General features: G+C 37.4%; 1 protein-coding gene across 1 annotated transcript in view; it reads left to right on the top strand.

The window, feature by feature from the left end:
* Positions 1-236: 236 nt before the first annotated feature.
* The window catches only part of LOC113469529, a gene marked incomplete at its 3' end in the record, with an annotated part of 30,856 nt that continues 14,964 nt past the window's right edge, over positions 237-16,128 (top strand). Inside the window, exons 1-2 of the mRNA XM_026827311.1 lie at positions 237-297; positions 809-871. Coding sequence (XP_026683112.1) covers positions 237-297; positions 809-871 — 124 coding nt within the window. The remainder of the gene's footprint in view (positions 298-808; positions 872-16,128) is intronic.

Here is a 16,128-nt window from a genome sequence, read left to right as displayed (position 1 = left end):
ATCCCTTTTTGGTAATTGGCCACCCGTCTTTTTCCCCCTTTTTTTTTCCCCCAGTAAATTTTTTTATAAAAAAAAAAAAAAAAAAAAAAAGCTTCAGCTACAATCTTTCTTTCCTGGTTCTAGAATTCCTATAAAGTCCTCCAGTGCTAAATATAACGAATTGGCGGAGTCTTTTTTTATGCTACAAAGTGGTATTTTTGAGGGGGGGGATCTCATAACTTTTTGCAGAAAGCATAATGCGACGTCTCAGACCAGCACGACAAAGTACAAAGATAATGAGCATAGAAACATCATTTGGTAAAATTAAATATCATCTAGGTAAATGTAGATAATATTTTATCAATCTGAGCGCAGGGCAGTGTGCCAGGTCAAGTTCCAATAGCACACCTGTTATGATTATCCAACGCCCCTCCTAAAAACGCACACGATTTTGTTTAGCTCTGTTGTTCGCATTTTGTTCGGTATTTTAATTTTCTATTATATCGTATGGTTTATTGCAGCTAGACTCCCGTGAGACAGCGTTATAACGAGGTGATTTATTCGCGTTTGAATACGGTGCAATCGAGAATTTATCTTGATTTTTCTAAACACTTTCAAAAGTAATTCAAGTAACGAAACAAGTTAGTTAAATAGTGATTAACTACGGCGCGATTCCATTGTTCTCTCGTTATTATGAAGAATTTGTTTGGAGTTTTATTTTGGATTAAATGTAATTTATGATTTTGGATTTGTGTTTTGTGAATACCTATGTTCAACATTTTTATGGTTATAGCAAAATTTTTGTCCTGTCTGACTTCATTTTTGAAAGGTCCATTTAATTACGTGAGCAACAATATCTTCGTCAGAACATCGCCCGCTAGTCTCAGGAAAGGTGAGTTCTTTTGATTTTCTTATTTTTATTTAATTATTAAAGGGCCCATAAGGGCCGACCTTTTATTTTTATTTTTACTCTCTATTATTATTCGTTGGATCTAGCTGAAATTTAACCGCTTCAAAATCCGGACCGGTACTGAGTAAATATGTCAAATGATATTGAAAATAGTAGGAAATTTTGTTTTCTAACTAATAGACGTATCACCGATGCACTCTGACGTATAGAGAGACTGAGATATTAGCGAAAAAGAGAGAAAGGTTTGGTCAAATTTATGGGTTAATAGCAGTATTCTGACTTCCACACCCAAGTTTCCACTTCGTTTTCAAACTTTTCCGCGAAGGTGTTTTTCCAATATTCGCACCAACTTTTCTCGTAAATATCAACAAATACTTCCCATCTCATAATATTAATCGTATACCTTGTTTTTGTTAAACGAACTAAGTAGTTCTTTTATTCTGTTTATTTCACCATAAGTTTTGAGCCGTCTATCGTTTATTCGGCTCCAACGAAATTTGGCAAAACAGTTTCAAATTTTCTCATTTAATGTTGAGCTCGATAGGGACCTATTGGGGCCTTTTTTCCGAGATAGTTTTATGTTGTTATCTAATGCTTGAGATTGACTATTATGTCAATCATGACTATTATGTCATTATCTTATTGACTATCATGTCGTTATCGATTGACTATTATCATGATGCGTCCCAATGTAAAACTTAATTCCGGAGGTAGATAGTTTTATGTACAACTCACTAAACCACCAGTTTTTACGGACGGAATAGGAAAGCTACAATTTTTACTGTGTTACAATTTTTACTTTTACTTTGTTAAAACAAACAAAAATGGTGCTGCTTTCCTATTGGAAAGTTGCTAATGGTCTCTATTCAAGAATCCCTTCATCCTTGACTCCAGTGTCTAAAGTAGTCTAAACAAACTCATATAACATAAAAGAAACTCGTTGATTTTCCTAGAGTCGTAGAAATTTAACTCCATTAACGACGGCGTTGGATATTTTTTCCTTTTTTAATTTCGTTATTTTAGACTTTTTTTGAGCATAAAAAATAATGTTTTAATCCATAGGAAGAAAGAAAAAACTGAAATAATAATGATTATAAAAAGGAAAAATACTATAACCTAGAACAGGACTTACATGGACTTTGCATCTCACGTTGCTTTCGCGGTAGTTCGAACTCCGCCGCGGACATTATAATTAATAATCTTCGAGGTTTTCCAAAATTCCAAGTTGCGCGTGGATGGGTGACCAGACCATCATCTGAACATTCGCGTGGTGCTGGCCTATCCTGGCCCCAGGACCTGAATGGGACCTGGGGGCCCCAGGTCCCATTCAGGTGAGGTTAGTGTGAGGTGATGGGTAGCTTGTCGCCTAATTAAGGGTGAATAACCGTCACTATAAAATCATTAGCAAACATTGGCATTAGTGAAACTTTTTTCCTTCTACAAAATTCCAGACCACTACAAAATTTTTGGTTACTTTAAAGAAAAGTATCGGCCGAAATTTTTGTTGGTCAGTTTTTTAGTGCAAAAAAAAACCAAGTTGTAAGGTTCCAGTTTTTACTGACTGACTATTTAGTATTTAGTCGTCATGACTAACTGAATATCAGACTGACAAAAAGTCTTTTTATTATCAACTGAGATTTTCGGGGGAGCAGAAAATATTATAGCATGATTTTTTTTCCTCGCCAAGTATACAGCACACTAATGGGTTTTTATAATTTTTTATGATTCCACTTTTTTTTTCGCTATCATTATTTTTTACTAGCATTCCCCCCTTCTTTGCATACTATAAGCGGCATTTTTGTTCAGAGAGAGCGCGAGAGAGGGAGAGAGAGAGCTCCCCCCTCCTCCTCTATATTGGCAATTAAAATTTTGTTTGAAACTCAGATTTATATAAATTGTTTGACGATGTCTTCGCTTTGCAAAATGGGTAATTAATACCCATTTTTTTATACTATCGAGTAAAAATGAGTAATTATAATTAATATAAAAATAGGGCAATTCATTAATGGGCGTTCCACGAGTCCCATAAAATAATGGGTACCACAGAATATTGTAGAATATGTACTAGCAATTTAAATTGTGTGTTTTAAAATGAATTCCAGTTATTCGAAAATTAATTGGCGTTTATGTATTATAATTAATATAAAAATAGGGCAATTTATTAATGGGCGTTCCACGAGTCCCATAAAATAATGGGTACCACAGAATAATGTAGAATATGTACTAGCAATTTAAATTGTGTGTTTTAAAATGAATTCCAGTTATTCTAAAATTAATTGGCGTTTATGTCGCGCGTGTGGTATTTTTTTTTTTTCTCCCCTTCTTGTCTCTTTCCTATAAAAAAATCAAATTCATACCAAAATTATCTACCAGGTACTTAGTCTCCAACTCTGCTTGAGCCACTGAGCACTGAGGTTGGTTCGTTTTGTTATTTCATAAAACCTATAAATAGGTAACCTACTCATTTGAATATATAAAAAAAAATCTCAAATTCTCCGGACATTTTGGCAATATCGCGATTCGCGAAAAATTTCGCGAAGTCCGCGAATCGGGTACCAACTTTGGATTTTTAAACAATAATAATAATAATAATAATAATAATAATAATAATAATAATAATAATAATAATAATAATAATCGAATAATGGAGATCAAACAACTAGAGTAAGATAACACGACGTATAAATACCTTGGGATTGAAGAGTCCAATGAGATTGAATATGAAAAAATGAAGAAATTGATCGAGAAAGAATACAGGAGAAGACTGAGAATGATATTAGATATTGTCATCTGAGCTAAATGCGAGGAATAAAATCCAAGCTCTCAACACTCTTGCTGTTACTGTTCCTGTCCTCCAGTATAGTTTTGGTATCATTGATCGGAGATTGGATGAAATCAGACAGTTCGATTATGATACACGAAAGTTCCTCACTATGGCATGTTTCACCTTCGATCAGATGTTCACCGATTGTATGTAAAAAGAAGAAATGGAGGAAGAAACCTAATACAAGTGGAATCATGCTATCAAAATACCATTTTAACAATTGCAAAATACTTGGTGATCAACAAAGAGGATCAATATTTTAAACAAATTTTTATCTTGAATAATTCAAAATACAGCAGAATATCGAAAGCTGATTATATTACAAAAGCGATTAAAATAATAAATGAGTACCACGATGAAGAATCAGACCATGACGAAGATGAACTTCGTGCTCATGAAAAAATCAGAAGTTTTAAACCTAAAGAAGCTCACCAAAACAGACTGAAAAATAAATGGCAAGAGAAAGCATTACATGGTCAGTACTTACAACGTGTGAACAAGGAAGGAAATGATGTTTCCCAGACCTTCTCTTGGCTTAGCAGAGGACAGCTAAAACCTGCGACTGAGGCAACTATTGTGGCGGCTCAAGACCAAGCACTAAGAACCCGCAACTACGAAAAGTATGTTTTGAAAACCACAGATGATGATCGATGCCGTATATGCCAAGAAAAACCCGAAACGATCGATCACATTCTATCAGCTTGTTCTCAATTGGCAAAACACGAATACATCTTAAGACATAATAAGATATGTGCCTATGTTCATTGGTGTCTTTGTAAGAAATATAAAATCCCTGATACATCAACGAGATGGTATGAACACGAACCTAAACCAGTCGTAACCAATGAGGAAATCACCATCATCTATGATCAACAAATACATACAGATCGAACAGTTCCTGCAAATAAACCAGACATTGTAGTAAAGAATGTGAAAGATAAGAAATGTGTACTGATAGATGTATCTGTTCCGTGTGATGCAAATCTCATTTCCAAAGAAGCTGAGAAGAAACTCAAGTATCGAACTCTTGCCATTGAAGTCAGTAAAATGTGGAATCTTAAAACCATTATCGTCCCTGTCATCATTGGAGCACTCGGTACAATCCCTAAGACCTTGGGTGAGAATATCAAAAAATTGGAGGGCGACATATCACTTCACAAGATTCAGGATATTGCTCTGTGCGGAAGTGCCCAAATCCTGAGGAAGACCATCTACTAGAAGCAAGAAGAAACCTGGCCTGAGGATTCTGGTTGAATCTTGGCCAGATTTTATTGATCCCGACAGTATATATGTTTTATTGTTGTGTTGAAGTTGAAAATAATAATAATAATAATGATGATGATTATGATAATAATAAGAATGATAATAATAGTAATAATAATAATAAACTGGATATTTAACAAATTAGGTAGGTTCAGGTATTCCTTTAACCACGATCGAATAAACTACGGGCTAAAAAATTCCCGGAGGGACGGACCCAGCTTGTTATTATAGAGATTCCATTTCTTTGTACACTTAGTTGGCTTCCCAGCACTGCTTACTTCAAAATAAGCAAGGTGGCGTCCGATAACATATTTTGTTAGCTCTGATTATGATATGGATTAGGTGATTTCTTTTGAGACTTCCTAAACCCCATCCATGATTAGATCTATCCCAAATACATAATTCATCCAAAGCAACCTCCTTGGCCGAGTGGGTATCACGTTAGGCTTGCACACGGGAGGCCCTTCCATTCCCGGCGGGGCCAAGGGTTTTTTGGCTCTGTGCTTGGAGTTCGGGGTGCACTCAACCTCATGAGGACAATTGAGTCAGTGGCGACATTACCAGTGTAAAAAGATTATTGAAATATGGTAATTGATTGCAAAGGAGGCACTTAGTAATCTTGGGATAAGAAAAACAAGCTGGACCCGTCCCTCCGGGAATTATTTAGCCCGTAGTTTATTCGATCAGTACCTATGTACCTACCTAATTTGTTTAATACTTATTCAGTTTATTATTATTCTTGATTTGATTTTTCGATTTTACTTTCATGTAATGATTTAAAATCAAGACCAGAGCCCGTTCTCCCTTTATTCCTAATACATATAAGGTTTAAGTCACCCATCCATTTATTGGCCTTGCTCGGCGTAGCTTAACATAGGTGACGCTAAAACCAGTCTTACTTGTTTGTGTGTTTTTGTTTTAGAATATTACTTAAGTACGAGTATTATACAATCATCATCATGTATGGGTTTGTTTTTTGCTTGTTTCTGTTGTTGTTACAAATTTCGTATACCATGCTAATATAAACTTTTCCAATCCCGGAATGTATTGCAAGTCTGCGAGCTAGTGCCGAATGAACATCTGAGAGAGGGCGACATATCACTTCACAAGATTCAGGATATTGCTCTGTGCGGAAGTGCCCAAATCCTGAGGAAGACCATCTACTAGAAGCAAGATGAAACCTGGCCTGAGGATTCTGGTTGAATCTTGGCCAGATTTTATTGATCCCGACAGTATAATTATGTTTTATTCTTGTGTTGAAGTTGGAAATAATAATAATTTAATTCTTTTTTATTTATAAATTTAGGATGAGATAAATAAATAAATAACACAAAGAAATTAAAGAATTATATTTTTATTTATTTCTATAATATACAGGGTGTTTAAAAAAATGTTGCCACCCCTGAAAACTCGAGAACCGTTTGAAATTCGGAAAAATCCTAAAATATATATTTTTTTATCTTCAAGGGGAACCTATTTTAAGCGGACCTCAGTTTTTTGGCACTATCAAGGGCGGCCCCAGGGGAGTCAACTTTAAAATCTTAAATTGGAACTCCATATTTGTGATACATCATATCAAAGGTCTTGAAAAACGTAGTACTTTGGTACAAGTTTGAGCTCGATCCGACAACCAGGGTCGGAGTTAGGGCCTATTCAATTTTTAATTTTTCCGTGTTCCCTCGTCAATACCTAGGGGAAGCAACAAAAATGGGAAATTCACATTGATTGGTGAATTGTGCTTCAAATAGGTCCCCCTAATGATTCCTATTGAAATTTAGTCAAAAAATAAAAAAATTGAAAAATTCATTTTGAGCCCTGATGGCCATCAGGGCCGAAAGTCTAAAATTCATGGATCCATTAATTCCGAAAAATCCCGCAAATCCCGCAGCTAAAAACTGCGGGATTGCGGGATTGGAAAAAGGTGCGGGATCCCGCGGGATTGCAGGATTGCGGGATCCCGCATTGCAACCCCTAGTTCTGGTACTTAAACAAGGATTTTTTTTTTCCAATTTCAATAAAGTTCTTCAAATAGGTCCCATATTGAAATTTAGTCACTTGAAAAATCCATTTTGAGCCCCGGAGGCCATCAGGGCCGAAAGTCTAAATTTAATTTTTGGATCTGAACTTCACACTATTCGTATGGAACTTCACAAAGTTACTGAGTCTTCCATCAACATAATACATATTAAGTTATTAAGCAAGCGCGACCTTCATCATTCCCAAAGCACAACCGCTAAAATTTTGTACATTGAAAAATGCCTCAAATCTGGTGGGTGTGTCTGGGTTTTTAAACTCATCATCCCCACACCATTTTTCCAGTTTAGACTTTACTTGAGCTTCATCTTCTGGAACCACCGGCAGATAGTAAAACGGCATACGGTAATAACTGAGAAGTCCCTGTTTCTCACTTCTCTCGTGGATGAGGTAGGCTACTAGCTTGTCACGAGGCTGGTCGTGATACACACACAGACAGGCATCGCGAAGAACCGGAAATTTCTCTACGTCCTGCTTTTGCTTTTTCTTTTTTCTTTTGAAAAAATTGAAATTGAAACAGTTCATCCGAACTTTGTCATCTTTCGGGTTGTCGACCAATACGTAGACTTGGACACATCGTGTATAGGCCGGGACCGATTGGGCTTCTCCTCCGGTTACTTTGGTATCCCAAAGACACGGTCCGCCCAGATTATTCCTGTCCAACTCGTACTTGAAATTATAACAGAATGTCGGCCCACATCTCGACTTAGACCGGTACTCATTTTCTAATATGGAATCGGTTGCACACAGCCTGTACGTTTGAGACACCGCCTTAGAATCAACGCCCACCTTAGAAATCGTTTTGACCCTTGGCACCAATTGGAGTTTAATTTTCTCAAGGGATTGGCCTTGTTCCTGATCAATACGTTCTCTCACCTGCTCGCTGAGTCTGCTGTTCACGGTACGTTCTCTGTACAGGACATTCAAAACTTCCCTCGGTGGATACATATATTTATAAGTAGAAATGTCAAATCGAGGAGGAGGGCGAAAAGCTTCACTGATTGTTGTCTCCAAAAGGAGCAATGCAAGAATTGAGAGTAAAATTTCCAGAAGTCCACGTATGTCCCTCATTTTAACGCCTCTTTAGAACTGCTCTTTTTTTTAAGTTATATAAATTAATAATAAATAACTAAAACGAGTTTTTTTTAATATCTACATATAAGTCCTGTGAACTATTTTTCTCACTTCTATTCAAAATCTAAACGTTTTAAATCTACCTATAAAATAAGTTCTGGGTTAGACTGCGGGAGTAAACGGACTTTAAAGCCTCATTCTGGTAGGATGAACAAGGTATAATCTACTTTAGTTTATATGTTAGAGATACCGTCTTTTATACTGCCTCTCTGCGGTCGAGATCAGACAGTTGAAAAATTATAGCTCGTTAGAGTTGATTTAGTGGTTGTTTGCGTGCATCGAACATAATAATATAATGGAAAATTTGAAGTCCACGAAAAAACACTTGTTTTAAACATTTTGTACCTACTACCTATTTATTAATTATAAACCAAAATGAAATTTTCCACAACCTTGAAAAATGTAGTGAACCTGATCTCAGGTTTATCTGTTGAATTTGGAGGCTGTCTCTTAGAGACAAAATTTCTTGTCCCATCGCGTACAAAAATTGAAACGAGAGGTCACGGGTTTGTGAGCGCCCCGCGAGAACATCCCAACTGACTCAAATGTACCTATATTTGACATAAATGTACACATATTTCGCGAAATTGGGAATTGCAAAAAAAATCGAATGAATAGTCGATTGTAGGTAGGTGCCTACATGAAATTTTACTTAGAATAAATAGGTAATAATTATAGGGATGCAATTAAAAATTGGGATGGTTTATAGAGGATTTATTTTCTCGTTAAACCAGGTTTTTGGCCCGAAAATGAAGGGGATTTGAAAATTTCTTGTTTATCCAGGTTTCTTGTTTATCCAGGTTCGACTGTAGTCGATTGTAGGTGCCTACATGAATTTTTACTTAGAATAAATAGGTACCTAATAATTATAGGTATGCAATTAAAAATTGGGATTCTCATTTAAAATTCCAAAGTTGGTACCAAGTTCGCGGATTTTGCAAAATTGTTGAAATTTGCAAAGTGTATAAAACAGCACTCTGCAGCTCTGCACTATTTATGTATAGGTACACGAGTCTAATGTAGCAGTTGTTCCATTGTTACGAAACTGTAAACCGGACTGGCCTTCCATGTTGCAAGTATCATTCCCCTAACTCGGGCTGCCGGAATATAAGGTGAAACACTTTTTTTTACATGCCCTGTCTTCCTTCTAATACTTCTTGACTTCCTTCCTGATCCCTTTTCTCCTTCATATCTTTCCCTTTCGTACCTTTTTTTTTTTCTCTCAATTTATTCCTTCGTCTTTTGTCATCTTGGTCTTGTTTTACTGTTTTTACTTTTTTTTCCCCTAGAGTTTCTTTCGTACCTTTTTTTTTTTCTCTCAATTTATTCCTTCGTCTTTTGTCATCTTGGTCTTGTTTTACTGTTTTTACTTTTTTTTCCCCTCGAGTTTCTAATACTTGTTTGTGTGTTTTTGTTTTAGAATATTACTTAAGTACGAGTATTATACAATCATCATCATGTATGGGTTTGTTTTTTGCTTGTTTCTGTTGTTGTTACAAATTTCGTATACCATGCTAATATAAACTTTTCCAATCCCGGAATGTATTGCATGTCTGCGAGCTAGTGCAGAATGAACATCTGGGAGAGAAAAAAATGGTGACAGGGTGCCACAAGTTTAGGGTGGAAGAACTCTATTATTGGGTTACTTCCCCTGATTGAGGCTGTTGGAATGCTATATTATAGTGTCGTGCTTCCCGATGATCGCTAAAATCTCCACCATAAGAAATACACAGAGTGCAGAGACTGCGGGAGAGAAATGTTCCGCTTTCGACCAACATTTTGAGTTTCGTTTGTTTTTAGTTTGATAACTATGCAGGTAATAGGGAGCGCGCAGCGGGACCGTGTTTTTTATTATTTTCTACAAGTTCGGCCATGCCTTTTCTACAAGTTTGGCTTCAGCTACTAAAGTCATAAGTTCATAACTCAATTGGACCTAGTCTGATCGGAGTCAAATTTGGTTACCTACCTTTTAGTTTGATAACTATGCAGGTAATAGGGAGCGCGCAGCGGGACCGTATTTTTTATTATTTTTTCAATATTAGGAAGCCGGAACCCAGTCACCCGATTGGGCTGCCGGCACCCTAATTTTTTTCTCAGTGAATATCTTTTGGAATTCGTTCTGTCTAATGCTAGTAAAGAAGAAGTTCATAACACAATTGGACCTAGTCTGATCGGAGTCAAATTTGGTTACCTAATACTAATACTTTTGCAAGGACAGAAGTCAAGGCGGAAACGAATACTGTCTGATGGGTTCGTTTTTAAATTTTTAATACAATACTGCTTGTGCTGAAAATAGCTTCTCAAAGTTATTCTAATACTGTTACTGTTTTATTACTGTTAATTTGATGCATGTTATTTGTTGGAATTGTATATTTACTTACGTAAATAAATGAAAGGTTTGATGGAGTTCTATGGCGAACCTTTGATTATTTGAAGAGCTTTTTCAATCACGCAAGAAAAATGGTGTGCACTGGACAATGACTTGATCGAGAAGGGAGCAAAAAAAACGTTTTTTTTTGTTTGTTGTTATCAACGAGAAAAGATTTTTTTCCTCGTTGAAATAATCAATCAGCTGATTTTGAAATATGTGAGTGGCGCGAATTCAAAAATAAATATTCACCAATAATAATAATAATAATAATTATAATAATAATAATAACTCTTCTCTTTATCCGACACTGAAAATTTCGTTTTTTCCAAACAGAATTTATTTGTTTCTCGTGTTCAAACGAAACAAAATAATACTGGAAGAGAGAGAGTTGGTGCATTTCGACATAGCAGCAACATTATGAAGTCGAATTCTATACAACCCATGCTGAATCCCTGGTATTTTCCATATACTCTCTAATAAGAATTTGCTCGATGGAATGGGGACTGAACTCCATTTCCCATTGTTACCTATTTAACCCACATTTTATTGTGTACTATTTGGCTTCCATTGGTATACAATATACATATACATGGTCATTTTGAAGCACAATCTACATGACTTTCCGATAGAGTGGGAAGTGGGATAGCTCCGGAAAGCTTGATGCTTCCATTTCGATTAGTTATTGGGATTCTGTTTGAGTATTGGGATTGGGTATTGGTATTGGGCTAGGGTTTGGGGTTTAGGTATTGGGATATAGTTTGGGATTCTGTTTAGGTATTGGGATTCTGTTTAGTGATTGGGATTCTGTTTAGTTATTGGTATTCTGTTTAGTTATTGGGATTCTGTTTAGTGATTGGGATTCTATTTGGGTATAGGGGTTTAGGTATTGGGATAAGTATGGGTTTGGGATTCTGTTAAAAGACATTTTCTATTTTATGAGAGTTACTGAAAACGGATTATTATGATAAGAAACGAATTAGGTATATTGAGCTTGTTCTTTACAACCTTTGAAATTTGTATCCAGTAGAAGATAAAGGACAGTTTTTGGGACAATGGGTGTGCAAAGTATTTTCGCTGAGGAATCTACCCTTGGATCTGTTTTATGAAGCTACTTTTTATTAATCTTAATAAATAAAATTGGAGAACCTTTTCAATTTTCAATAGAAACGTAGAAAAAGATATAACATTTTTTGAAAATAAGAAACAGCGAGAAGTTATACAATGAAAATAACGCGAAAATCGACTAAATTGTTGCATATTGCATACACAGAAACGGATTCTGTTAAAAGACATTTTCTATTTTATGAGAGTTACTGAAAACGGATTATTATGATAAGAAACGAATTAGGTATATTGAGCTTGGTCTTTACAAGCTTTGAAATTTGTATCCAGTAGAGGATAAAGGACAGTTTTTGGGACAATGGGTGTGCAAAATATTTTCGTTGAGGAATCTACCCTTTTTTTTAAGAGGAACCCATATTGATTATTAAGGATAAGATGATTATCCTCTAAAAACTGTTCTACTCTCTTTTTGCAACATTTCTCAAATAATTTTGCAATGTTGGAAGTCAATGAAATTGGTCTATAGTTATTCACATCCGCGGAATATAGTTATTCACGTCCCTTGTTTAAACAAGGGAACAATTGTAGATTCCTTCAACACATCTGGAAAAACACCTTTTTCTAGACTAAGATTTATAATGTATGCAAGTGGTTTAATTATGCTTTGTGCTATGTGTTTGAGTGTGTTTACATGTTTACATAACATAACTGTATAACTGGCAACTCGTGGAGCTTAGCACACTGTAAGGACCCTTGGTCCCTACACCTAAGCCTCTGTAGGTGGACTTTTTGTGTAAGGTTTTAAACTTACTATATATCAAATTAAAGGTCTTTTTACGAGGAAAACGAAAGTGGTGGTGCAAATTTTGTCCAGAGAACCATAAAGCCAAAAAACCAACAAAAAAAAAACTGGTTTTTCCTAATGGTTTAGTACAGGCGCTATCACGCCAAAGGAGGAGAAACAAGCTTCAGAAGAGGGTCACCAAGCTGAGTCGTCAGTGATTTAAACAAAGTCAAAAGGGATATAGCATCAGGAAAGTAATATTCCAAGTTTTCAAGTTTAATTACTTTTGGATATCTCCTCGAAAATGCCTGATCCATGCTGTGAAACTGCCTGCAGTCAAGGTAAGCCGGAGCCGAAATTCGGTACACCAAATTGGCGGATTTTTGTCACTACAGGGAACATACCTAAGCTAGTCATTTCAAAAAGGAACATTATCCGTTCAGGATAAAATACACCCCGGGCGGGAACCAAGCGGCCTAGCGCTTACAAGGCAGACGCGCTACAAACCAAGCTAACTAGGCTGGCAACAATAAAGATCAGTTGCGCTTACTTGGGTGATGTTTCAAAGTCATAGAGCAGGAAAAATGAGGATTCCTGTCTTCCTTCTCTCTTCGATTTTGGGACGATAAGACCATAGCAGTTACAGTTCCCTCTGTCAAACCTCTTTAAAAAAAAAAAAACTTAATTTGGCTATAGAAGTACCAATGGAAAAGCCAGCTGCATCATTTTCCAGATCACCCATCCAGTTACCGACCACGCGCAACGTTGGTTAACTTCAGTAATCCATAGTGAACTGGCGCGGCCAATGTCCTATCGCTGCTGTCTGCAGGTGATTTGTGTTCGAGTATTTGGTGTATTTTTTGGACCATTTCGGTCCTGTAACTCCTTTTCCTCTGGAAATATTGGTGGTGTTCAAAAGCCGCCATTCTTGTAACATGCAGTAAACCAAGTCCTTCTAGAAATGTCGCCCTCTCTCCCTCCTACCTTTCCTCCTCCTCCTCCTCCTCTTCTCCTCCTCCCACTCCTCCCTCCTCATTTTTTCTCCCTATTGGCAACAACTCAAAAACTTTCTGATACAATGCGAGCAGAATTTTTCGGAGTAGGGAGGGAGAAAGATTCAAAATTAAAATACGGCGAAGGAAAAGAAGAAGAAAAGGAGAAGGGGGAGGAGGAGAAGAAGGACGAGAAAGAGGAGGAGGAAGAGGAGGAGGAGAAGGAGAAGAAGGAGGAGTGGGGGAGGACAAAGAGAAGGAGGAAAAAAAGGTGAATTTATTAGAAAGGCTAGCGCTCGTAAGAGTGGTAAGGGGGTGTAACTGAGGGGCCGGGGGGTTACCGCCTTTGCCCCCCTATACTAACTTTTGCAACCTTTGTGCCCCTTGTGCCTCTTGGGAGACTTGGGGCATGTTTTTTTGGTCGTTTGGCCTGGCAGGTTTGGTCATAGGACTCGTCAATACCAATATTGGGAAAGCAGGATATTGAACTAAGGAAAGTAGTGGATGTAATAGTAGGTCACGGGGACAGAATAGGTCACGGGGACAGAATAGGTCACGGTTAGCTCTGCGGTAACGCGTTTGTTTATCATGCAGAAGGTCTCGAGTTCGATTCCCAGAGTCAATTAAAATTTTGCGTGAGAATACTTTAACCTGCCTCGGTGGCGCAGTGATCAAGACGCTCGCCTGGGAATCAGGAGGGCGTGGGTTCGATCCCAGCCGAGGTATGGAATTTTATCCTCATTTATTTCAGAATTTGACCACATAATAATAGAGCTCTAATGGTTAGTGGTAGAGAACGCCTAAGGCGTTAACCTCGCCTAGTGGTTGCCTTCCACTCAAGAGTCTATTATTATTATTAACCTGACCACGCAGAAGATGTTGGGTTCGATTCTTTATGTTGTCGGGGCAGTGTGGACGGTTTCATTTTGACGTCGATCGACGGCCGTCGACTACTCAGCTGTGTGTGGACACAGCTTTATCGCCCCCCCTCCCTGTTAAAGGACATACCAAGGGATAACGGAACGGGTAATGCTACGACACAGACCACATGAGTGATGTAGCAGTGCTAAGAAATAAAAGCGACGATGAGACGTTTTTTCTGAATCCTGGTCTAAGCAAAAAATAGCTGGACTTTGTGTCGACATCTCGACACCCGTGTGACTTTGTTCTTCAGTGACATGCCGACGCAGGACGCAGGGGAAGAGAATAAAGAATCCAGGAAGAAGAAGAAAAAAAAAACAATGGGGAACCCAGGGAGACAAGGGACAGAATATAGGGAGAAAGGGAGAACCTGAGTAAAGAAGGGATAGAGAATGGGATCCCAGAAAGAGAAGGGAGACGCAATAGGGAACCCAGGGAGAGAAGGGGAAAAGAATAGGGAAGTTAGAGAGAGAAAGGGAGAACCTAAGAGGAGAAGGAAGTAAAAAGAAGGGAGAAAGAACAAAGAATCTAGGAAGAGAAGTGAAAAATAATAAAGAACCCAGGAAGAGAAGGAAGAGAAAGGGAGAGCCTAAGAAGAGAAGGGGTAAGCAATAGGGAACTTAGAAAGAGAAGAGAGAGAGAGCAATCGGGTGAAAGGGAGAACCATCAGCAGATCGAGACTCATACAGAGCTGCAGTATCATCAGTTTTGGCAACCAACGTTCACGTTGTCGCCCATCAATGAATGAATGAATTTTTTCAAAGTTTGCTGTCCACACTTACCTAGGTAGTTTCTCAAACTATCTAGATTTGTCAAGTAAACTGTTACGTGTGTAGACCCTGCTTAAAAAAGGGGGGAAGGGAGAGATATGTCTAAAGAGGAAGGGGTAAAAGGAGAGATAATACAAGTATCTAAAGAAAGACGTAGGAAGAGATACCTAAGAAGGGGAGGTATTAGGAGAGATATATCTACCGAAAAAAAAGGATAACAGGGGAAAGAAGGAAAAACAGGTACCGTAGTGAAAAGAGGTAATTTTACAGTTGAGGAAATATCCAACAGGATTTGTTGTTTTTCTTTTATACGAGGAAAAATTGGATTTTCTTTCTTCCCTATATTTTCTTCGTAAAAAAAGCGTAAGAAAAGGGAAAACCCAGCTCCCGAGTGTTATTGAGATGTAAGGATATTTCTTTATACACTGAGGAAAATAAATAAATAAATAAATAAAATGGTGACAGGGTGCCACAAGTTTTGGGTGGAAAAACTCTATTATTGGGTTACTTCCCCTGATTTAGGCTGTTGGAATGCTATATTACAGTGTCGAGCTTCCTGATACAGAGTTCAATATTAGACTGCCGGAACCCAGTCACCAGATTAGGCTGCCGGCACCTTAGTTTTTTACTTTCTATTACTACAAAGGGATGAAGGAAGTAGAAAATAACAAAAACTTAATAAACTGTGAAGAGATGTGTTGGAGAGATTAACTTGGCGCAACATGGGCTCTAATAATATGAAAGGAAAGGAGCACACAGTTGTTTTATACTCGTACTACAGGAGTACACAGTTGTTTTACACTGTACCAGGAGGTTCCCAAGCTGCGTCTAAACATCGTCGACCGGCCGTCGATCAACGAGGTTATGTTGTCGAGGCAGTGTGGACGGTTCAGTCTACATCGATCGACGTATTTGTGGCCAATTTTCACGTCATAATTTATAATCATTTTAACGTCATCAGTAGAGCATTGTGCTCGTATCAAACTCAATTTATTGTCAAAGTTTCAATGCTGTTCATTTGTTGTTCAAAGTTTTGAGAACCTCTGTTCATTTTGTAAACATTTGTGTACGATAGAATAGGGTA

Source organism: Diaphorina citri, unplaced genomic scaffold (assembly GCF_000475195.1).
Source record: "Diaphorina citri unplaced genomic scaffold, Diaci psyllid genome assembly version 1.1 scaffold1116, whole genome shotgun sequence".
Classification (NCBI taxonomy): Eukaryota; Metazoa; Arthropoda; class Insecta; order Hemiptera; family Psyllidae; genus Diaphorina; species Diaphorina citri.
This window is presented reverse-complemented; position numbering and strand designations above follow the sequence as displayed.